This window comes from Eublepharis macularius, chromosome 8, assembly GCF_028583425.1.
Source record: "Eublepharis macularius isolate TG4126 chromosome 8, MPM_Emac_v1.0, whole genome shotgun sequence".
Classification (NCBI taxonomy): domain Eukaryota; kingdom Metazoa; phylum Chordata; class Lepidosauria; order Squamata; family Eublepharidae; genus Eublepharis; species Eublepharis macularius.
The window spans coordinates 41,075,538-41,100,488 of NC_072797.1; the positions used below are offsets into that span (position 1 = coordinate 41,075,538).

Genomic DNA, 24,951 nt, shown 5'->3' on the forward strand with positions numbered 1-24,951 from the left:
CTGTCCTCTTTTTTCTTTTTGAGGGCCTCATCAGTCGAGGTAGAGAACAGGGAGTCTCCCTCAAAAGGCAGGCTCTCGACCCGAGACCTCACCTCCTGCGAGAGAGCCGTTGACCGTAGCCAGGAGTGACGCCTGAGGACTATGGCTGAAGCCATCCCCAGTGCAGCAGTGTCGGCAGCATGGCTCCCTGCGTTCATCTGCTGCTTCGACAGCCGCACAGCTTCGGTCTGAAGCAGGGAGATCACAGCTTTCTTTTCGGGAGGCAAGTCCCCCACGTAGGACACCAGCTTCTCCCACAAATACAGTTGGTAACCTGCCATGATCGTCTGATAGTTGGCGATCCTGAGGCCCAGGGAGGAGATGGAGTACTGGCGCCTACCCATCGCGTCTATCTTCCTGCCGTCCTTGTCAGGTGGTGCTGAAGGTGGGCCTGACCGACGAGGCTGGAATTCCTCTGTTACCAACGAGGAGGGTGGAGGGTGCTTTGCCAGAGACTGCCAGGTGCCCTGCTTCACCTTGTACGTTTGCTCTATTCTCTTGGATGTAGCAGGCTGATCACAGGGCACCTTCCAAACCCTTTCCACGATCTCCTCAATTCCCTCTAACATGGGGAAGCCAATGGTAGCCGGGTTATCTCCATAGATTCTCTTCAGGAGCTTGTCTTTGGTCTGAGGAGTCGCTGAAGAGATGTCCATCTCGAGCGCCTGAGCCATACGGGCCATCTGATCGGAGTAAATCTTCAGGTCCTCGTACGGGGAGCTGGTGCTCGGCGCTACATTGTCATCCGGGGACGGTTCCGACCAGGTCTCGGATCGGTAATCCCCGACGCTTTCAGCCTCCCCTTCCTCGGAACCATGCGTTGACTCCTCTCCCCGGAACGGTGGAAGGAACCAACCTTGCGCCGACGTCGATGGCTTCGGATCCGAGTACCCGAAGCCGACAGGAGCCCCTTCCCACTGACAGTGGTAGGCTGGAGGCATGTAGGAGGAGGCTTGACAATGGCGCGAACCCACCGAGTGCCCGGATCCGACGCTCCCAGTCTCGGAGCGGCGCCTCTCACGGCTGGAAGCTGTTGGGGGTTGATCCGGCGATGGTCGGATCCGACGACTGGTCGATGGACTCGGATCCGAGACCACAGGGGGCGCAAGCGGTACCTCCTCGAAGGCCACTGGATCGGGTACCTCCTCAGGAACCGGTGAACCCAGATGGGGAGAAGGTGTGCGGGGGATCTCGATCACCTCCTCCGTCGGAACCGAGCGCGGCGAACGATGGCGGTGCGCCTTCTTAGGCTTCTTGACCGGCGGTACCGACGAGGCCCTCGGAACCGATGTTCCTCCGGAAGACGGGCTCGTTGTGGAACTCCGCCGCTTAGACACCTTGCTCGAAGACGACTTCTTCGGAACCGATGCGGCCCTCTTCGGATCTGACATTGGACTCGGCACCACTAGTCTCGTCTCGGAGTCGGACGCCCTCGGATCCGATCGAGACTTGGAAGCGCTTCGGGGCGGTCTCACCGAACCCTGCGCCGGAGAGGTGGCTCTTGACGCCGCAGCGCTTGTCGGCCTGGATCTTGCTGCCGACTTCGCAGAAGCCACTGGGCCTGCTCGTGAACGCTTCTCAGCAGAGGGGCTAGGGCCGGCAAAAAGAAGGGTCAAGCAGTCCGAGTCGTATTTACCGAGGCCGAGTCAAGTCCAAATCAGTAAGCGAAAGAATAGTCCGTAGTCCGAAGTCCAGATTCAAGCCAAAAGATCAATCCAAGTCAAAAGACACACCAAAAGCACAGAGTAACGAAGCTCACGTTCTCTCCAAGCGGCGGCAAGAAGAGAACTGAGGGAAGGGGCCGTTGGTCGCTGGAGGAGCATGTGACCGTTTGGGCGGGAAAACGGTTGCTGAGGCGCGCGACAAACGGCCCCTTCGGAGCTATAGAAGCTGTAGAAAATTCTCCGGCGGCTGGCCTGCGCCTGCGCAGTCCCATGTGTGTGGAGGCACAGAAGAACGAAGATGAAGGGAAAGCTACACACTAGACATACTTGTACAAGAGTTTGTTTCTGTTTCATTGCAGTTCACTTCTGGCCTATCATCGGCACATAGTTTATTGCAGGTCACACAATGCATTTTTTCATGGTGAATTACGGAGTTTTATCTGCACCTATAGTAAAGCCTCTAGAGGGTAATAAAACACAAAGAGTTGGATCCAGATTGCCACAGGCACAAGTCCTGCCCACACTGCTTGCTTCTCCCACCTCCTCCTTTCCACAGCATCCCAGAATACCCCTTGCAATCCATGGGGTGGGGGAGACTCCAGAAACAGGATTTCAGGGGGCATTGCAGGTAGCTGCAGGAGAGGAGAGGCAGGAAAATCACATGCTGCTGGGGGAAATACTTGTACCTGTGAATATGTCTGATCAGTGCCTTGATTGAATAGTAGTAGCTGGGGGAAAGGAGTCCTCTAGTGCATTCATGTGGCTATTTTAAGGTCCATTGCAGTGTTATCATAAAGGCGGTGGCTGCTGCAGCTTGTTTACTTACCATACTACCCAAGTGTATTGAATACCTGGTCAAGTGGGAGAAATCCGTGCTTCCCCCCCTACTCTACCTGTGATAATCCAGGTTGCTTTAAGGGGTGGTGCTGTACCCATGACAGTTCCTCCCACATGATCTTGGCCTTCAACATTATGGCACCAGCTGAAGGAATGGCAGAAGCTGCAGTAGCTCCAATGCCATTATACTAATATTGGAAAAGGCCTTCAGGATGAATACCACATACATTCACTTTTCCATTACTATAATGTCAGGCGATGGCATACTTGAGTGAAAGGGCTACTACAGTGGATCAACCACTGCAGAGAGCTTTGATGTCATTTCAAACTTGATACTTTTCAGTGGAGGCAGGTAATACTTCCAGCTGTGAATCAGTGTTGAGTAAATAAGACGTGCATAGACGTATGCATGTGTGGCCTCAGCCCCAAAACACACTTAGTTGAAAGCATCCACTTATGCTTGCTGACTTGTACACATTCCGCAGTTACAAACTTTGGTAACATAGCAGAAAATAGACATAATTTCAATAGAAGACATAAACCCTGTTCACGTATACTTCAATGGTATATGGAGAGTTGGATTTTTGGAACTTTCTGAATTCTTATTTTTGTTACATATGTTCTGGGTTTTCCCCCCATTATTGGCTGATATAATTAACCCACCACAACACCAGTTCAGGGTCAGATTGCAAATAAAAGCAATTCTGAAGATACCGAAACCGGTCTTAATTAGCTGGCAGCCAGCCAGTTGTTTTAGGTATTTTGTTCTGTGTACTGCACAGCTATTTTGTCCAGTGAATGCTACTGCTCTGCATACTTTATGATATAAGTTTATCACATCTATCTATGTTTGTATGTTTAATATTTTGAGTCACTACTTATGATTAATATTACTCGTTTTCATACAATTCAGGCCATTTTTTTATTGTTACTTCTGGTACTGAGTACCTCTCACCCTTGGTTTTTCAGAGGTGTTCTCCCCTCTTTATCTGTTACAGTCAATGCACATACAGTCTGCATGTCCCTGCATATCCCTGTTTGTAAGAAACAGCCAAGTTGTGTGCACTTTACAAATGTGTCCAGTACTTGAATAAATGTGTGGCTTAAATCACATGCTTAGTTGTTGAATGTAATGTGAGAATTACTCAGTGCATGTATAAAGAAAAAGCAAATGTACTCTGTACATGGATTGTATGTGTGTTCATTGTAACTTGTGAACAGGGCTGGAGAGGAATTGAATTGGTTATATCTGCTAAAGGAGTGTAGTTAGGCTTTTTTTCTTTTTTAAAGATAGAGCTGGGTATCTTTATTCCCCGTACTCATAGCTGAGGTGGCTTTGGCTGCCAAAGTTCTACTGAAATCAGACTGCTGACCCAACATTAAACCCAGCAGTGTAGGTTTTAAAAAGCAAGAGCTTTTCACATTAATAGATTTGATTGTAAAGATATTTACTCAGGAATAAATGCTACTCTTGAGTTGAAAGTGAATTAATGCATAGAATGTATGCACAGAATTTACACACACTGTAATCCTATCTCATAGCTACCGAACTATTATCCAAAAACCTCCTTAAGGGCCAGCTGTGTACAGAGCAGAAGCTTCCAATTTTCTCTTCTAGCAACAGCATATTTAATGCCATATAAAACTGTCCTGGATGTCCAAGAGCACATTTGGGGTGAGGAAGAAGGGTCTGCAGGGAGAGAGAGGGGGCCTGAAAAACCCACATATATGGATTGTGCGCTTTTTCTGTTGAATACCTAATACTTTCATAATATTATGTCTGTCACACCATTCTAGAAAAAAAGTTTTATTTACACTGGCAATGGTTTTTAGGGTCTGCTTTCATATATAAGCACAATTTATTCAAGGGGAAATTTCCCCATTTAAAAACATTTATACAGGAACAAACTGCTTATGCAAGGAATTGTACTGGGAAAACATAACTTACATTTCTTAAGGCACTAAATATTGGACAAATCTAAAACAGCTTGATGTAGCTGCCTACCATAAAGGTGATACTAGCTATCCACAAAGTTTAGCTTCACTTCCAAAGTATCTGTTCCATATCTAACACAAATAATGTAATGTAATTCACATGTCTAACATGAAGTTACTCATCAGAGAAACTTATTGAGCAGAGACAAAACATTCTGTATTTATCTGGCCTAAAATAATTGGATCTTTTAATCAATTCTTTTTGTACCACAAATATATATAAAATTAAAGTTCAGTACATTTTGAAGAATAGTGTTTGAACTACTAGAAAATTGTTGCATTTTCAAATTATTCTATAACATGCCATCAAGTTCTTTTCCATGAGTGAGTTCATAGGATTGTACATTTCTTGGATTCTATGCCAGCATTATTCTCTGCTCGGATCTTCTCTATAAGAGAAAATATTATTATTACAAATCTGCTGTTTTCTGATTTCTGTGTAATATCTGGCAGATGTGAACTGGGCCTACAGTATTCAGTAGCTAGCCTACTTTATGCTACAAAGAACACATATGTTACACATTAAAGTGAAACCAGAGGTAACTATACCATTAAACTTTATTCTTCCTCTTTCCAAAGAAAACCCACAAACTGGCTGTCTAGCTGTTACTAAGAACTTCACAAAGGTATTTTCTGTTCTGCTGCTGCCTTGGTTCTATTTCTCATGTGTGCTTACAGGTTATACAAAAAATGGACATGTTCACAGATCTTTGTCATATCCATTCTGTAACAAATAGTGTTGTGTAGGATTTAAATATTTTTTACCATTTTTTTCTTCCCTGGGCAGAAGGGTTCTGCCTAGAGATGGGCACGAAATGGGGAAAAAACAAACCCTGAATTTCGTGGTTTGTTGCATTCCACAAACCACAACCTTTCACGAAATTGTCCCATTTCACAAAATGATTCATTGGGTTCATGATTCGTCAGATCCTGGGGCCCTACAACAGCCCCTTTCATACCCAGAGATGCCAAACTTGCAGGGAGACTTCAAAGGCACCCTCACCCAACAACCTTCCCAGCAAGGACAAGAGCAGAAAATAAGAGTGTTTTCAGCCTTTCGAAGCAGCAGCAAATCCAGCCAAAAGCTCCCAAATCCACTCTCTCACTCTCCAAATCCCAGCAACAGCTCCTCCCTCTCCGTCTACTGGAACTGAAAGCAGGAGGCATAGAACTGTGCCTTATATAAGAAACGCTCATATAGAGCAGAACAGGAGCTCTCTGGTTGGCAGACAGACCTGCCTAACAGAGTTTGGAGGGATGAGATTGGTGTTCCCGTGGCTACAGAAGGCTCATTTCCCCCTTGCTCATTGCTCTCATAGAACAGAAAGAGATCTCAGGTTGGCAAGGAGAGCTGCCTGTCAAGGTTATGTGGGCTAAGATTGGAGTTTCCACGACAACAAAAGGTCTGCAGACATGCCGGGCCTATGTTGCCTAGGGAATCAATGGATCGGCGCCAGCCTGTCTGGTATCACGAAGCATTCATGAATTGAATCGCCCCAAAAGTTGTGGATTTTGTGAAAAATCCCCACGAAACATGTTTTTGTGATACACAAATCAGCCTGATTCGTCACGAAATTTGATTCATATTTCAATTCATGCCCATGTCTAATCCTGCCATTTATGAATTTTGTTTTGAAGATTACAAGCACTCCTCCAGCACTTTAAACCTCATCTCTGTAGGCTTATAGCAACACATGTGTGTATATGTGGACAAGATATGGCACTGAATCTTGCTAAAATTAAAATCTGGGTTCTGAACAATCAGAGGCTCTGTTAAGTGTCCTCTGTGTCACAAAAAAAAAGTATGGAGCTGCTTCCTTTTAACCATAAACATCTACATTCTAGCTAATGAACTTGTGTTTACTCATAACAATTGCTCACCAGCTAGTTGTTGGAATCCTCCTCTCCTCAGATCTTCATATAAATGTTTAACTGGATTCTGACCAGCCAATAGGACACCATGCAACCAGATCAGAAACATTCTATGACCATGTTCCTTGTAGCCTTTTTTCCCTAGATATTAAATATACTAACGGTTAGTTGTCTGAAGTAAAACAAACAGGCTCCTATAACTTGCTCTTTGAGAGATCATCTATGCATTCATGCTGATGTGTTTTCTGCCTCTAGAGTTAGGCTTTGGAAACTTTTAGAAAAAGCTTTTAGAAGAAGTCCTTCAGAGATGGAGCCCCATGTGCACACACCCAGGGGTGCATGTTATAACTTCTTGTTCAATTCCTCCCAAAACTAGGTATGTCAGAGCACATTAAAGAGCTAAGAGTGTCAGGTGCTTGAGGTATGGCCATATTTTGCGGGATGACCATGACGCTATGCACAGGCAAATTGTTGTTACAAGATGCTGTGGATATGGATATTGACCAATGCATGTATACTAACATTGTATATCCAAGCTGGCTCTAGAAGTTTCCAAACTGTAGCTGTACAGGCACAAAGCCCATGTGATATGCAGAGACCATAAAAAAGTAATATGTTTTTACAGCATATATTATTTTTCACAAAAAATTAGTGCCTTTTAAAATATATCATCTCCAAAAGAATAGAGGGCATTCTACAAAATAGAAGTTTAAAATCTTATAGGCAAAATTTGGTTCTGTGTAAGTCACATGCCCTTCATTTTACATTAACAAAGTAAAATCTTGGCAGACTAACAATGCAATCTTATGTCCTATTCCAGTGTGGGCCTACTGAAATCAATATGCCGAAACAAGTAACTCTGCATAGGACCGCACTGTTAAACTTGCTTGTGAGTAAACAAAATGCATAGGACTGAGTAGCACAGCAGTATTTGCTAATGGCTGAAACAAGGGTCTAAAGAAAATCTCTTCAAATGTTGTCCAGAAAGGACATACAACTAATTTTAGGGAAACCTTGCATTCTCATTCAGAGGAGGAAGCCCTCTTTGATTGATGGGTGAAGAGGCAGAGTTTTTGCCATCACCCCAGGGAACATTCTCTTCTGTCATTTTCTCTTGTTTTTGTCTTCCTAGCCTCCTCCTTTCACTTAAAAGCCTTGCTGAACTGAGCAGGCCACCTCAGCTGAGCTGTGGTGGTGGAGGGGGAGATGCTTTGGACAGAGCCTACAAGTATGACAGCATTTGATGCCAGTGCATCAGCAGAGGATATCTGTAAAGATGCAACCTAGGCATTATGGTCAATTTTCATTAGATACTACAAAATCATTATAATATTGCTTCAACTTCAGAGCAGGTGCTCTGATGATTTTTAAGAACATCCAAGCCAACCTGATGGGTATCCAATCAATCCAGGAAATCCTCCTCTTTTGAAGAAGAGAGCATTAGTTTTTACCCTGAATGCTAAGGAGGTAGATACAGGAAGCTGGTAGTCTCTCTCTGCCTCCTAACCCAATTGCTGTTATCAATCAAGCATGCCCTCTTTACCTATGAAAGGAGACAAATCCAGAGCTCTACTGCTCTGTTCCTGGTACACAAATTCAGATCATGATCTGAGGTGGGTGAACGTTCTATTGTAGCACCAAGGCTATGGAATTACCTCCCCCACTAGCCTTGCCAAAGCTGCAAGCTTACAGGCATCAAGCAAAAACATTTTTATTTCGCAAATTTTCAGGTAATTGCCTGCCTGTGAAGTTTTATCAAATGTATCTCTCTTCTGATCTCTGTTGCTTGGTGTTGATTACCTCACTGTTCTTTAGTATTGTTGCTTTTAAGGATAGTTTTAGATCTTTTATTTATTGAGGCTGATTTTAATAACTTTATCTGTTTAAAAGAACTGAACTATTTATTACTTTTTCTGTACTGGTTTGGAAAATTAGATATAGCATGCAGTAGTTCTTGTTTTTTACCTGAATTTACTCTCTCTTTTTTTTAAAAAAAGCACACAAACAGAGGCAGCAGTATGGTTTGGGTGAAATGTTTAGTCCAGGAGAAAATAGCCACTTTAACTTCTGTCAATGAAAAATGTTAGTCCGACTCCAAACTGAATTTCCCATATCCCTATCTTCAAAAAGTGTACAACCATTTTCAATCCAGTATATTGACCTGTCCACTGTTCTTCAATAGCTTTGATTTGGTCATCTGTAAACTGCCAGAACTGTGCGACTTTTTTCCATTCCTGTATTTTTAACTGGTTGTAAGACAAATTCCAGAGGGAGGAGCGGATCTGTTTGGTCTGTGCTTTGTGATCTTGTTTAAAAGACAAGGTCTCATTAGGGAGATTACCACCACTTCGGAGATGCTCCTAGAAAGTAAAGAGTCCACAGATAAGCTGTACAGGTTTAACCATATGACTTTTCAAATGATAGGTATACAAATGATTAAAAATCTCCCCTGGATGTTAATGCTTCACTAGGACTGCCCTACTCATCCTACCATCACTATGCCACACTGGCTCACACACATAAAATGTGTATTGGTAACAATACCAACAACAATGGCAACTACCCAAGTTGAAGGAAAACAAAAAATATACCTATAGAAACTGTAACATCCACAAATGCACGTTTCATTGGCCATTAGCTTCCAATTCTTTTTTACAGAATTCTATTGTTCACAAGCAAGACATTTGTTAACCTAGCAGCTTTAACAGTAATCATCAGAAGAATTTCAAAATATATCAGAGAACTAAACAATCTGGCCCTTTTGCAGCTCATAATATTCTGAAAGAACAGGAGGAACCAGAGTTTGCTGCAGTTATTCTAGTGTGTGCTGAAGTTTTCAGTCAGCAAACCGAAACGCAGTGGTTCTCAAAATGTCCGTCAGAACCTAAAAGTGGGTTGCAATATTCACAAGCCGCTATGAGAGCAGGCTCTGTGAGCTTAGTAGCAAATTTGAGTTTGCCTCTGCACAATGTGTAAAATGTTCATGAAATAAAGCGTGTTGCATGTTGCATAGCAAGGCAACAAATAAAATAAAACTATGAACTTGATCACTGTTAATGGTTGTGAGATTCTTGTGTTCTTTGCTAAAGCAGGAAAGTAGTGTGAAGTTACTGTACTTGTCAGTACCCACTTGCAAAGTAAGTTTAGAAGGGGGTCCTACTTCAAAACATTTGAGGACCTTTGACTTAATCAATGCATTGTAGGTCAAGGCCACTATCTCCATGTTGCTAAGCTTGTAACCCTATCCAAAATCCCATATGCATTTTGAATTCTCAGCCTGTGCTTCACTGTAAATTAGACCTGCTATAATAAAACAATCTCAGCATCGCACTTTCAAGAAATTAAAGACATGGACACACAAGTGGCTACTCACTATGGCATGAAAAATATACAGTAGACACACTCAGGTCTAACAGCATGTACAACTGGCTTTTATAATGCTGAATGAAGGGAAGAAAATGCAGATCTTGGGGCCCATCTACAGATAAAACAAACCTTAGAGTAGCCCCATAAGGCAACTCCTTTATTGCAAACTTGTATGTGTATGTAAAGCTATAGGATTCCGACTTGCTTAAGACCACCTAAAGGTATAGACCAATTTGCACTAGGGACTTCCTGGCTCACAGTTGATTGTGTTAGCCGTTTAAAGAGAAAAAAATCAAAGCACACAGCCCAACCAAGCACTGGAGGGAGGGACAGCAGAAGACATAATCTGCATGCAGTTTGGAGGCTGCGCTCGTGTGCTTTAGGAAAGAAGACAAGCAAAAATAAACAGGGTCTATTGCAGAAAAAAATGTCTGCAGACTTACAGACTCCTGTTTGCTGATATTTCTGTACATGGCCTCGGTGTTTTCCAGATCTAATTTTCAATCACTCCTCAAAGGAAGTTCAACTACGTAGCACACTATAACTTATGGTTAGGAACTGGCTGAAACTTCTGACATTGCAAATAAATATTTAAAAATGCATAAAGTATACTAAACTTCTGAAAGAAATACTGTATTATTACCTCATGCTTATCTGTACGAGGTTCTCTTGCTGCTCCTTTGCAACAATAAAGAACAAAATTTAAGTGTAACAGGAATTTCTAGGGGGGAAACTGATCATGTGTCTGGGACACAATCCCAAACTATCACAACAACTAGATCCCATTGTCTGATTTATTCAGATCTTGTTCCGCTTCCCTGTTCAACAGCTGCATGCAATGAAATGTTCACTTCCCTCCTTTGCCCATTTTGGTTATAAACATCTGCAGATACATATCCAGATGACAATAACCAGGCTCCAAAGCTGTTTCTCCATTCTCTCTGGTGCAGAATGTAATCTCTTGGTTCTTAAACTTCATTTCCCCATATGGAAGAGACCTGTGAAGATCTACGTATGCCACACACTGCTCCCAACTAATCAAAGCTGAATCTGTACATCATGTTCTTTTATTCAATGAAACAAGGGCCGATTCCAGACGGCCCTCCGCATCCCGAGGTCGCGCAAAACTCGTGTGAGAAAACGTGATATTTCGCGTTTTCCGACGCACAACGTTTCGGGATGCGGAGGGCCGTCTGGAATCGGCCAAGAAGATAAAGATTCTGCTCCTGTCTGTAGAAAGGAGAGTACTTTGATTCTGCAGCAAAACAGAGTTCTTAAAACCCTAAGTAAATTTGTATGTGTCATGTTTGCTGCTAAAAAAGCTGCATGTATGCTGCTGCTTATGTTTTATCTTCACAATGGTCCTATGTAGTAAGTTGGTCTGAGAAACAGCGCCTCAGTAAAAGCCACCCAGTGAGTTACATGTTTGATTGGGTCTCTGGTAACTAAATTCACAACAGGCCTGCAAATATAACACACATGCAATCATACTAGCAGAACAGTATTCTGCTTTTTAGGATTTTGTATCCTCCTGTGATCTCGATTAATATTTTGTCACTCCTAACATTTTTCTACTTCTGCTTTTCCTACTCACTGTTTTCATGCCTGCACAGAGAACTTGACTGAGGGCCAAAACTACATGTGCAGCTCCAAAATGGGGTACATAACTCCTCCAGGCACTATTTTGGCCCCTCCTCCCCCCATATCACAGTCCTCAGCCAAAATGGGCCTCTGCAGACCTTTAACATGCTGTTCCCTGCAGCTACTGTGCGCTTTGACCCTGAACCCATTCATGTAAAGTGAATTGAAGGTCAGATGACATCACAGGAGCTGTCATTTCTAGGAGCAATGTGACCTCTCAGCTTGCTGCAGACTTAGGGTTGGGAAATTCCTGGAGATTTTGGGGGTGGAGCCTGGAAAGAGTGGAGTCTGGGGAGGGGAGGGGCCTCAATGGGGTATAATGCCATAGAGTCTACCCTCTAAAGCAGCCATTTTCTCTAAGGGAACTGATCTCTGCGGCCTGGAGATCAGTTACAATTCCAGGAGATTTCCAGCCACCTGGAGGCTGGAAACCCTACTGCTACATAGCCCTCCTCACCTAGTTGTACTACATAGCTCATTCAATGTCCCCTCCTACTGATTGTATAGACCTACACTGTGATTATTAGAAGTCTCTACATATGGACTGTTATCAAATTACGATATGTAATCTGAACTTAGTCTAAGTGAGAAAGGCAGACCAAAAATACAGTAAACAAATAATTACTTCCATGCCATTAAACCTTCAGCTGCCCCCCCCCCACTAAACCTCTTTTAAAGGGCTAGGACACTACTCCAGGCCTGTTGGCAACCCAATAGACAAACAGGAAATGTCAGGAACAGCCTCCTGGCAGCAAGCTGACTTGTTTTCTCCTTTTCCTGCAAGTATCTAGCCTGGGCAAGGCCAGAGGCATTCCTGACAAAAGGGGAACAAGGAGGATCCTGCTGTAAGCAAGCTACCTGAATTCCATCTAGCTGAGGCGGGTTTTCTTTTTTGTCCTCTGTCTGCAGCCTGGGAGTACCACAGGCATGGGCCCTTGAGCTCTTAGCCTGTGCTTACTGCCTTTAATCTGTGAGAGACAGCAGGGCAGACCTGGACCAACCTAGATTTTTTCTCAATTTGTTTTTTTAGCTTGGTACTCTTTTTCTCCTTTGTAAGCCATTGAGTCCCTTCACAAAGTGGCCTATAAATGTCCTAAACAAATAAGAGATAAATCAGCTCAGTACTGCCCCAAACAATGCCACAGCAAACCACCGATATGTGGGTTGAATTGTATCATATAACAAAACATATAGACAATCCTTTTGCCCCAGTACCATTGAGGGAAGTTACTATACACTGAGAAGTCAAGGAAAGGGTTGGGGGAGGTTGATGGGGAAAGAGAGAGACACATAACATATCATAACATGCATTTAAAATATCTAACAAACGGACTTTCGGGAAACCAAAACCACATGTACTGTTTGAGATCCCAATACTATCAGCTAGTAAGGAAACAGAAAAATAAGGGTGGATTAGGGTGTTAAGTTGAGGAAGGAAGTTCCAACTTTTTAAGTCAATCTGCCATCAATGCCTAGGTCTGGAGCAAGAGATGAAAAGAGTCCACATTAGGCTTACCATTTCCTACTGGGAGTGGGGGACCTCTTGTCTCCAGCTCCTGTTGACTGCCACCACTCAGCTGGGTGGTGGGTGATGGGAGGAAATGCTCAGAGAAATGGGGAGGTGGCAATGATGTTGCTTCCAAAACTCTATGGTTTGCCCAAATCTCTATTGAAGGCTACAGCATTGCCCTCAGCATGATGGTGTCACTTCCACGTTGTACTGGAAGTGATGTCATTGCACTGGGGTCATCAATCACACACACACGCCCACAATCCAGATGACCCCCTCAATCTTGTGGCAAAGTAACACATCCTAGTCCACATCCTTCTCAACGTGCTATAGCAATCTATGCAAGGCCTACCTCGGATATTAGAAACTTAGAGCCTAGTTTGAAACCAAACTCTTGCAGGAAGTGTTTACACTCTGAAGAAATCAGAAGTTAAGTTGATAAATCTATTAAGTATTGTGATTTCTGCTCATAGTGATTTCAGCTAGTAAGGATTTCAGCTCATAATAACATCTTTATTGAAGACCAGAAGCAGACAGACAGCACAGGCTGAACAGGAGCAAATCTGTACACATAAACCCCATGCTCCTTTCAAACAGTAACCAATACGAACACACACAACTAAAATCCTTAATTTGCATCAACTATATACAATGTAACTGATTTGCAGCCCTTTGGTTGGTCTTTATTTCTGTGGACCGATTGGCTGCTGCCAATGAAAAGTAACCAATGAACAATAAAGCATTAGGAGCCTAACTTAGCCTGAAGCTCAACCCAGTACATGACAAAATCCAAGTTATTTCTTACCTGTTTCCACTTGAAATACCTCTCAGCTTTTATAATCATATCCACAATCAAGGCATGATTGCTCCTAGAAGCCACGGCTAGTGCAGTTTTTCCTTGCTGAAAATGCAAATAATGGATTACTGAAAGCAGATAAGAAACCTCGCACCATAGACACAAAGAACAGAATCCAATTGTGGATTACACTATCTGATGGGTTCCTGAAAAATTAAAAAGGATGCCATCCTCATGGGTAGCAGTGAGCAGTAACGCAAGCCTTTTGCTGTATTTATGGTCCGCTGGATTAGAGTGAAGTTATTTACAACTTTTGAACACTAATTACACATTTATAGGGTTACCAGATGTCCAGTTTCGACCTTTGTGCTTGCTGTCCAGGAAATAAATTGCAAAAAGACTTAATGCCTAGTATTTTTTTTATTAAGTGATCCAAGAAACAGACAGCTCCAAAGGGACAAAGTGAGGGGAGAACTCGAGGGTCAGAACAGAAAGAAATGAGAAAATAAAGGAGAAAAACAAGAAATCAAACCCTAGAGCTTGACTGTGGATGATGAGCCGGTGGAATGAAAACTGTAACTGGTGCTAGCATTTCCATCATTCTCCACCCAGGAGGAGAACTGAAACTCCCCCTCCTCAAGCAGAAGAGTGCTTTCTCCCTCTCCATGAAAGGGGTGGGTATAGGTTTATTATCCAGGTATCAAGGCTCTCCCTATACTGCTAGATGAGTAGTTACCTTTTGCTCATTCATGTTGTTTTTCCCCCCTTTCCCCTTCTCACTTGGGGTGCTGCTCTCTCCCTGCCTTGCATCACCCCCCCTCTCCAAGCTGGCTACCTCTTCTGGCTCCCATCTGGGGAAAAGCAGACAGCTTCTCTCTTTCTCTGTCTCTCAGTGGGAGGCATCTGCAAAAAAACCCAGCAGGAGCACAGTCCAAGCAAGTGCTATGAGTGGGCAGATGAAAAGCTTAAATCCCCATTGTGTCCTATAACAGTCATCCCAACCTTGGCGAAATTCCTGGCTGACCAGACACTGGCAGGAAGGGGGAGTTTTCACTGTTCCAAAATAAGTGCAGGAGTACCCCAAAATCATTTTCACCCTTGAGAGTTCTCTGTCTTGTTTTCCCCATTCTGTTCCTTGCCTCCCTCCCTCCCTTGACAAACAGCAGCACCAGCAGCTTTTCCTCTGAAGGCCCGCTGCCCTGATTCCAAAGGCAACAAGGGTGGGATGGAGGTGGGATTCACTTTGGCTTATGCATCTTAATGGTATAAATATTTACTTCCTTTATACCTGTTTGCTCTCTTACAGCATTTTCATCCATTTTATCCTCACAATAACCCTATGAGGTATGTTAAAATCAGTTAGTTGGGAGGGAAGAAAGGAAGTGGGAGCATCCAAGATTTTTGCTCAGGGCCCCAGAATCACTAAACTGCCACTGTCTGGTGGGGGCTCCTGAGTCCTGACTGCCAGCATTGGTGTGGCATGAAGCACACACAGCAGTGGTGGCACTTTGTAGCCCGTCTCTTTCTCTGTCTCCTGATCAGCAGGCCGCCTTGCCAAGCCATGTGGTCCCTGCAAGGTCAACAAAATTTCTATCAGGTGTGTCCAGTATTTTTGTTGATCCCACCTGGTGACCCTATACAGAAGAACCTTATTTTAAAATACAAATACTACATTTAAATGTAGAAGCACTAATGGCCAAAAGTGAATGGCCTACCTGAAGAAGTTAGGAAAGCTCCCAGACTCCTGGCTTTCCACAAACGATGTAAGAGGGCTTTTTGCTCAGATAGGAGGGCTGTACTATAAGGTAGTGGTCTCAAAAAGATGCATCAGTAAAGAGATAGGGAACATAAGACTTTACTACTATGTGCTGCTATGTACTACTATCTGTTGCTTTATGTATGATCTTGCTGGGACATTCTATGTTGTTTAATATGTCCGTCTTAGAATTGGTAATGCTCTGTTTCAGCTTTTCTTCAAGTCTGCATTGGATTTCTGCTGGTTTTAAATCTTTGCAAATTTTCATTTATATACCCTATGGCATTGCTTATTCAAATGTTTTTGAAATTGACTGTAGTAATCTCACCCTGTGTAATCCACCTTGAGACTCAGTGAGAAAGGTGGACTATAAAAGACGTAAATAAATAACAAATAAATACCCCTGTGTGTTTTCACAGACCTGCTATTTCCTTAGGCCTGCTCCTTAAAAATTTAAACACTCTACAGACTTTTATAGCTATTATTGGAACCGCTTCCTCACATCTGTCTGTCCCTATTTCATGAGGAAGCATAAATTGCTCCAGCTGGGCACTTTTCCATACTATTAAAGTTGAGGAGGCTTGAATAGCACCTCCCCCCACCCCAACAGTAATAGAGAAACTGATCCAATCAGAATGCTAATTCATTTCCATTTAAACACAATACAACAAAGCTTAAACAGGCTCAAACATACGATTAATTTTTTTATCTAACAATTTCTTCGTGGGCCTGTTCCATTCTATCCTCACAACATTCATGAAAAATAGATATAGAGAAATAATGATTTGCCAAAAGTCAGTCAGTTACTCATGGCTAAACATATATTTGAACTTGTCTCTTTCCCATCTAAGTTAAACATTCTGACATGGTTCAGATACAAAGGCACACCACTGTTTTAGTATTGTGCGAGAAACCCCACTGTGCTTATGTGTGCCTTTGCTGTATTCATCCCTCCTCTCCTTTGAACCAATAACTTGGAGTTGGTTCCTCAGACCTATAAGCAACTCTCACAGAAGGGGAATTTCTGTCCTCCTCCCCTTGTCTCCTGCAGCCATGTACACAACCCAAAAGCTGCTCTGGAGGGCTGGGGAACACCTGGCAATACCCCCAGAATGCAGATCATGGGGCAGTGTTTCAAGTGTGAAATTTGTGAAAATAGTAAATGCCTGCCTCTTTGCACAAATGGATCCGTCTTCCCCTCATGCAAGGGCCCTTTAAGATCCAATCCAATGGTTTGTGCTCCCTTTGCAAACCAAGATTGCAAACTATGATCATATCATGGACTGCAATACTGCTTGGAAGGATGAGCACAAACTCAGTTTGGATGTAACAACAAACTATGAGCGGAACTACAAGTGACAAAAGGCACAGGTTGGACACTTGTCAGCTTCCCTCAAGTTTTGATGGGAAACGGAGGCAGCTTGGCGGAATGTTGGAAAAGTGACAGCTGAAAAGTCCATTGGACAGCAGTCAGAGAGCCAAGCTGCAAGACGAGGATGCCTACATTTCCCATCAAAACCTGAGGGAAGCTGACAAGTGTCCAACCTGTGCCTTTTGTCACTTGTAGTTCCACTCTATAACTTGCACTGAAGTGGAAATTATTCATAGGCTCTAACTACAGGAGGGGAGCAGAGAAAAAGAGGTAGCATGCAACCACAGAGTGTGTTTGCGGAGTTCCAGTGCTGCTATCTGCCAACTGTTAATGATTAGGCTGTTGCTTACAACATGTATAACAAAAATAGCTGGTCTCTGGAACTTTCATGCGCATTTTACCTTCTTGTTACTATAACCTCACACTGCTACTGTTCTAATATTTCTCAATTACCCTTATGAGAGGTAACGAGAAAGCTTACTCAGACATGTCCTTTTCCATTGACAACTACCACAAACTAATCTATTGATCCTTCTTGACTGTCATACTTGCATAGTTTAAATTGTCTTTTCTTGCTTTTTTATAGTAAACGATTATAGTCATTAACTTTTTGTTCTCCTTAAGAGCTCTGATAACATTTGTAGGTGAATAAGTGGATGTCCAGGTAATAGCTGTTGCTTTCATAGTGCTGCAGCCCAATCAGTTCCCCTCCTGCCAGCCACTTCAGTGTAAACCAAGTACATTACTACTATTCACAGTTCAAGACCACTCATATTTCTATGATTTTAGTGGGATACCTGTGCAATCCATTTTATATCATGAGAATTACACTGAGAACAGCTGCCCACAATATAAAACGTTCCATATAGCTTTCCTCAGCAATATTTTAGGAATTAGATGGTTTGTAAAAATTGTAAGTGATACAGAGGGAGGGACTCATTACCTCCTGCCAGTGCATAGATAACCCTTGTTGGAATAGAAGCAACTTAGGGTCTCTCTAGACAATACATTTCTGCATAGTCACATGTTGGTTTTAACGTGTTCCCTGCAGACATCCATCAGCTATGGGGAATTGCTTTGTCTTTAAAAAGGAGAGCTCAAACAAGCTCAGAATGGCACTGCAGAGGGAGGAAAGGCTCTTCCCCCCCCCAATGCTGTTTTCTTGCATGAAATTTCACTGATTCTCCATGTGCAGCAGTAAAGTCAGCAAAATAACTCCCTCCCTCACATATTGTTTTCATGCAGGAAAATGGTTTGGGGGAAGGCAGGAGCGCTCCCTCCCCTTGGAGCACCGTTCTGAGCTTGTTTGAACTCTCCTTTTTAAAAATGAAGTAGTTCCCTTCAGCTGATGTGTGTCTGGGAACATGTTAAAACCACCAGTGCATGCCGGTGCAGACACATATAGTCTAGAGAGACTCTCAGCATGCCTGGACACTGGTGGGGTGCTACTTTTCTCTCTGTGTGTATGTGTTATCTTCCTGATAAGCAGGAGCCTCTCTTTGTCTAAAGTGGCAATGCCTCTCTGACCTCTTCTCTCTTCCTTTGTTTATTCTCTTTCTCTCCCGGCTCTTGTAGGAGAGAAGACAGTGGCCCACTTAGCCTCATTCCCAAGAGCTGGTCCCTGTTTCAAAACAAACAGCACAGGTTTCTGCCCCATAGAATTAGGATGCTAGTAATTAATCAGCATTTGAGTCAGATACTGTGGATTGGATCCAAACTGAATTTTCCGCTAATAGATGGGATGGAATAATTTCCATCAATTCTCTTCCTGCTGCAGACCCCCAATTTGCCTCTCGTGTTGTTTCTGAGGTTCCTCTGTCCCCAAGGAGCAGCATTTTGGAAAGACCAGTGGGCTATAGCAGGGGTGGGGGTGGCGTTTTACAATTGCATTAATATATTGCCCCATGTTTTTGAAAATGGTTCAGGCAATGCATAACTTGCAAAAAGTCACCAAAAAGTGTGAAACATAAATAAAAGGTAATGAGGCAAAAGTCTGCATGCCAAGCCATAGGAAACTCCAGGATAGACATGGTCACGAACCAAAAAAATTTAACAAACCAGTGGTTTGGCGCTGACGATGATCCCAAAGCCGCGAACCGCAACGAATATTTTCCATTGCCGAACCGGTTCGCAGTTTGCGGAATGACCCCCATGGCACTTAAGAGAGCCCATATTCCCGGGGAGTCTTTTGCAGGCTCTCCTACAGCCATCACCCAAGTTTGGACAAGATTGCAAAAGGGATCTTGGAGTTATACCCTCTCCAATCCAAGGCCTCCAGGAAACTCCCACAAAAATCCAAGCTCAATTATACTCTCAGTCTCTCTCCCCAAAGGCTAGCAAGTGGCAAGCAAGAGCTCTGTCCCACTCCACTACTCGCTGAAAGTGAAACACAGCCTGGGAGCCCACGGCTATTTATAAGCACAGGTCCCATTGAGCAATGCAGGAGGTCTGTGTTTGGTCGTCAGAGCTACCTATCAGGGTTTGCAGGGATGAGATTCTAGTGCTCATGGCTACAGAACACCCCCTTTCCCCTCCCTCCCCTGGGTATCTTCTCCCAACTTGTAATCGCTTTGCAGCTCCGTGGTTGGAAGGAAGACCTGCTGATCAAGGAAAGCTGGGCTTCCATTCTGGTTTCCAGGACGACAGAAGGAGCGCAGAGTTTAGGCATTCCCCCGGCTCCGTTGCAAGGGGAATTGATTGCTGGCACCTGACTGTCTTCCCAAATCACGGCCGAATGCACCGAACCAGGCCTCTCCCGAACGCTGGTTCGTTGGCTGTGGACAATCACGAACCGCCAGATTGCGATTGCGCGATCGCCAATTTCGTGGTTTTTTGAAGTTCGTAATGCCCATCTCTACTCCAGGATTCTACATATAATAAATTCAAGTTATACCTTCCTCTGCAGTGTTTCAGACACACCACCTCTCCTTCCACTAAATAATTTGTACTGGATCTGTCTTCTAGGTATGTGATCTATGTTATGAGAGTCTTCAATTCCCAAAAAAAGAATTTAGATAATTTAGTTTTGATCATTTGGGCTTTGGCCTATATAATAGTGATTCAATCTGTATCAGACATCGGTACATCAACTGGGATCAATATGACATTCATTGCTACACAGTGCCACCCTGCAGTGTTAATGGGTTTAGAAAAGGTGTAACTCTGCTTAGGACGGCACTGTAAGTTTCTTGGGGTTGCAGGTAAAAAAGGAAAGGCTGAGGTGTGTCCACAAATACTGTTTGGATTAAAGATTTCAATTTAGCTGCTAGATTGCACCAAAGGAATTGAAATGGAAAAAGACTTTCAAAGAACAATAACCACATTATATTATGTTTGGCCTTACAAGAAGGAAGAGCAAGTAGTACCGTGTGTCTGACCTTACAGAGACTTTTTCACTAAATTACTTCCAGACCTTTGCAAGTTTCAAGTAAACTAAATCAAGAGGTACACTTTAATGAACAGTCTGTCCTAGATACTGAGAAGTAAAACACTTGTATCTTCATAGAAACATGAATAAAGCTACATACTTGGTCCATAATGTTGAGATTACACCCTGCCTTCAGTAATATTTCTACTGCTTCCACATTTCCAAGGTCTGCTGCCAGGTGTAGAGGTGTTTGATGTCTCTTGTAGAAATAAGAGAAAGCAAAAGAATATTAAAATGGCAGAAAAAGTCTATATTCAGATCAAATGAGAACCTACATAGACATATGGATTATGGTTGTAAGACCAGGGCTCTTCTCACTCTCAGGGGCAGTTTTCAGAATTGCCCTCATTATTCTCTGGATCCAACCCAATATGAATAACAAATGTTATAAAATATTATTTTATGCTTTCAGAAACTGTTTGGACCCTGATACTGATTATTAAATGAAAATTAGGAAAAGATTTAAAAATACAATAATGGTTTCTATAATGACTTGTTTCCACAGGGCTTCACTATGTGTTAATCACCAAAGATGATATGTAGTTAGCCTGTGACTATTCAAAGGGGAAGAGGAAGGCAACTTTCCTAGACTACAATAAACTGAACATAGATTAAATTCCTCATCACTTAAAGACCTTGTATGAAGGGTGAGCTGATTTACATGGTCCAAACTGCTTTTCTCCAAAACTACTGCATTGCTGATATCAGCAAACACTTTCATGCCCGTACAACAAACCCTCTGCATACTTGCAGAAATATTACCCCATACCTGCCCATGTTGCATTGAGACTTATATAAATAAGCTTCTGGATCTCCTGTCAGATGAACAAATATGGGATTGATTTAAGTATACAATCTGTGCCCCATATTAAGCTTAGAAATTCAAAATGAGAATGCAACAGGGACAGAAACTGTAAAAGAAATGGATCAGAACAAATTATAGCTAATGAAGAGACTCTGCAGTGTGCCCGACTATGACTGAATCCACGTAGAGGTTCTTCACCTTGGCTTGCAAACTGCAGGTTTTCTTGGAGCATGCGTACAGTATTGTCCTCTAATTCTCCCTTTTACAGCCTATGGTTTAGTATCCCTTTTACAGCCTATGGTTTAGTATCATCTTTCCAGAAAGAGCACAGTCCCAGCATGTTAGCAAGCCACCTGGACGGGAAGGTGTGTTTTCAAAGGTTCTGCCCACATTGGCACCATTTCCCTTCCATCAGTCCCTCAGAGAACTCCCACATGGACCCTCCACTGCCAGTGTAAACGCCTCTGCATTTGCAATAGCAATGACAGGAAAACAGAGAATCCTCTCAGTTTGGGTGCCGCCTATGATGCGTGCCATGCAAATGATAATGTCCCCCTCCAGTTGGTACCTTGACTTTATACAGAGCATATCAACACAGAAAGAAAAACACCATCTGTTATCTCAAGATTGTATAAAGCACATTTTCTCACCTGATCAAGAGCATTGATGTTATGGTTAGAATCTATTAAACTGTTTACCACGGCCAGGTTATTTTTCATGATGGCTAAATGGAGAGCAGAATACTTTTGCTGTAGATAGAAAAGGTTGTTATAGTAGCATGATGAAACCATTGTCCCAAGCTTGCAAGTTATTTTACTTGACCAAACATTTTTAGTTCAGGAGGAGGAAAAACTACTCTTCTAAGTACACAAGGAAGCTAAATTATTTCTGGCAAGGAACTGAATTTGCCAACTGTGTTGGCAGCCAAAAGACAGCTAACTATTATACAAGTTCAATGCTGCTGGGAAGAGAGTTTTTCCTGCTTCCCCGGCCACAACATCATGGTACATCCGTGCACCTCCTGGGCAAGTATGCAGAGGGGCTTCCATGTAGAAGTCCCTACTATTAATGGCTTTTCTTTGACCTTCTCAAACCTGCTTTGCTCAACAACAACAACAAAAAAGCCTGGAGGGCTGCTTTGTAGATGGAAATATTTGGATTTTCCCATTCAACAGCCATGTTCGCCCATCCTGGCCCCACAGCAGCCATTTCCTCCCCCAACCCCCCCCCCAAAATTGGCAGTAGAATATATGAATATACTTTTGTAACAAAAAGTGTTCCAATTTCTCTGACATCTCATTTTTCATTTTTTTAAAAGTAAGTCTCTAGCTTCTTTCCTTGTGAAGATATAAGTGAAAATGTGTATCTCCACAACAGAGTGAACTAAAGATTTTTTTAAAAAAGACAAAAGCTTGGAGTTCACAGAACTTATTACACCTATTGTTACAGTGTATATTGATATAACAATATTTTAGTGCTGATTTTTTTAAAAAAATTGCAAAAGCTCTATTGTCTCTGGGAAAGGAGGGTGGCCTCTGCTGGGGGAGCAGGGCTGGGTATTCTGCCAGGTGAAAGCCTACCTCACTGCATTTTATCTGCAGCCATATCAGCAATGCGGAAACCACCAGAGTCAAAAGCTGCACTAGCAACATGGAAACCACCAAGGTCAAAAGGAAGTCCTCAAAGTGGAACTCTTTGAAAACCTGCTTCAACTATATATATACTATTCTACTTTATTAAGGAGAAATTATCTCTTTTTTTTAAAAAAAAGAACACAACTGCAAGAAAAGCCTAGTTTAAATATTTTACAACCAAACAAGCTTTTCTAGTTCCTAGGAAAGGTATAAGAGCTATTTTTAGATTACTATTGCTGTAGACAGTATTGCCATGGACAATTAATTATGAATGAGATTATGAATATGACTGTAAAAATGTGAAGACTCAAGTCTACAACCAGCTCTGGGGGAAAAATACAGTGGGCTGCCCCCCCATCCTGCTCTCTCCCACTGGTTCCCAGGCCAGGCCTGCCAGCCCTAATCAAAAACATGCCTAGCTACCCTATCCTTCCGACCCACTTGCTCATTTTCTAGTCCACCCAGTGCCTGTTCACACTTTCCTAACAGTTCTGAGCATTGTGTGCAGCTGTGACAGCAGAGGTACGATGGAGGAGGTGGTAGCAGTGGACCCTACCAGAAGACCTGGCAGCTGCACCACCTCAGGGTGTGCTGACGCTAGCCTTGCATAGCCATAGGGAAAATAAAATTATGAAAAGCAATTAAATGCAAAATGTATAGTTTCTGACATTTCTATGGCAGGCTTAATAGCATATAATGTGAGAACAGTGACCACTCACAGTAGCTGTTATAAGGCCATCTTCAACCTCATTTTTATAGACTATGGTGTGCCTCTTTTGTTGCCAGGGCCCTCCTCCTCCTGTTATGGGGCCTGCCATGGACTATGTCAGTTTCCTGTGTTGCGGTTTTAAAGCTCCATCAAAGACTCTGTTTTGGGGCAGCGTTGCCCATGCCTGTATCCTGTTCTCCCTGCTGCAATGGACTGTGCCATCTATGTCTGCTTCCTGCCTCCTTAGGCACCTATCTCACCTGGGCCCAGCTGCTAGCAACACAGTGCCAGCTGGAGGGAGTCTCCACGAGCCTGGCCAGGCACACCCTGGTCAGTTCCCACGGAGAGGCCCTTGCAGGACAGTCACTGGGTCTGCCCTTGCCACTGGGCAGCCTGATAGCAAGCCCAAGCCGTGCCAAGGAAGAAGCCATGTTCCCAAGCAGTAAAGAGCCAGCCTGGACAGTTTACTTCAAGGCTGCCATTTCATGGAAGTGAGCCAGTCACGTCCACAGAGGCCAGCCTTGCCCTGCTATGCATATCTTGGAAGCCGCCACGGAATGGAAGCTACGTGCAGACTGTCCAGAACATCTAATGGACGCATCTCAATAAAACCGCTGCATTCCAGGGTTGATGCCATCAAGACAATGCCAGCTTGCTGGCCAATCCAATCAACCCACCCGGCACTCCCCTCCCCTCCTTTGTCCCCACTTCCCGAGGTGTCACAATCATACAATCAGATACTAAAGTGGCCCATCAAGGATAGTTGTAGAACCCATCAAGCTTTTGTTCCCCTTTTGAGAACCATAGGGAAAGGCACCAGCCCCAGGATACGTTTTGGGGTATTTAAGCAGGCTTCCCCGGCCATGAGGTGCACGTGCCATTCCTCTCCAGACCCCCGTCCATCGCCCTGCGCATGCCATTCCTATCCTGAACCTCTGCCGTCTCTCTCTGCGTGTCTAGTGCAGGCATTAGATACCGCCACACTTCGCTGCTACATCTTCATTCCACGCCGTGACCAGGTGAGTATACCCAGTTCTGTCGATCTCAAGTGGGTCCTCCTGCTAATGCAAACGGCTCTACTTTTCCTACTCTTTATTTCCTAGTTTCTTGTATGTACCTTGATTGTGTGTGTTATTATAGGCATACGCAACACGATTAGTAAAAACACGTTTTATCTTTATTAGTCTCGCCTCTTTATTGCACGAGTAGTCTGGAAGAGGGACTCTGGTTAAGATCCGCACTAATTAAAACCCAGACTGCAAGCTAATTCCCCCATAAATAGCAGTTCTGGTAACACTTTCTGAGTCATAAATTTTTATACATGCAAATTTCTTTTATTTCCACATTTATATCTCAACATGTCCACTTAAAGGACCGCTAGCAAAGTAGCTTCTTCTGGGACTCAAAAACAAAGAGGTCTAGTTACTCTACAATTCATTAAGGCCCTGTTTTTGAAAAGTGCATTTGTGATGGGTTTCCATAAGGAAAACAACATCTAAAGGAATGATAACAGCATCACGCTGGCTGG

The 24,951-nt window shown here is 43.3% G+C and overlaps 1 protein-coding gene across 1 annotated transcript in view; it reads right to left on the reverse strand.

The window, feature by feature from the left end:
* Positions 1 to 4,385: 4,385 nt before the first annotated feature.
* ANKDD1B (ankyrin repeat and death domain containing 1B) overlaps positions 4,386 to 24,951 on the reverse strand; it is a 42,026-nt gene continuing 21,460 nt past the window's right edge. The window contains exons 10-15 of the mRNA XM_054987209.1: positions 21,731 to 21,829; positions 20,376 to 20,474; positions 13,730 to 13,825; positions 8,569 to 8,767; positions 6,417 to 6,548; positions 4,386 to 4,924 (exon numbers count right to left, since the gene is read on the reverse strand). Of these exons, the coding sequence (XP_054843184.1) occupies positions 4,866 to 4,924; positions 6,417 to 6,548; positions 8,569 to 8,767; positions 13,730 to 13,825; positions 20,376 to 20,474; positions 21,731 to 21,829 (684 nt within the window). The 3' untranslated portion in view covers positions 4,386 to 4,865. The remainder of the gene's footprint in view (positions 4,925 to 6,416; positions 6,549 to 8,568; positions 8,768 to 13,729; positions 13,826 to 20,375; positions 20,475 to 21,730; positions 21,830 to 24,951) is intronic.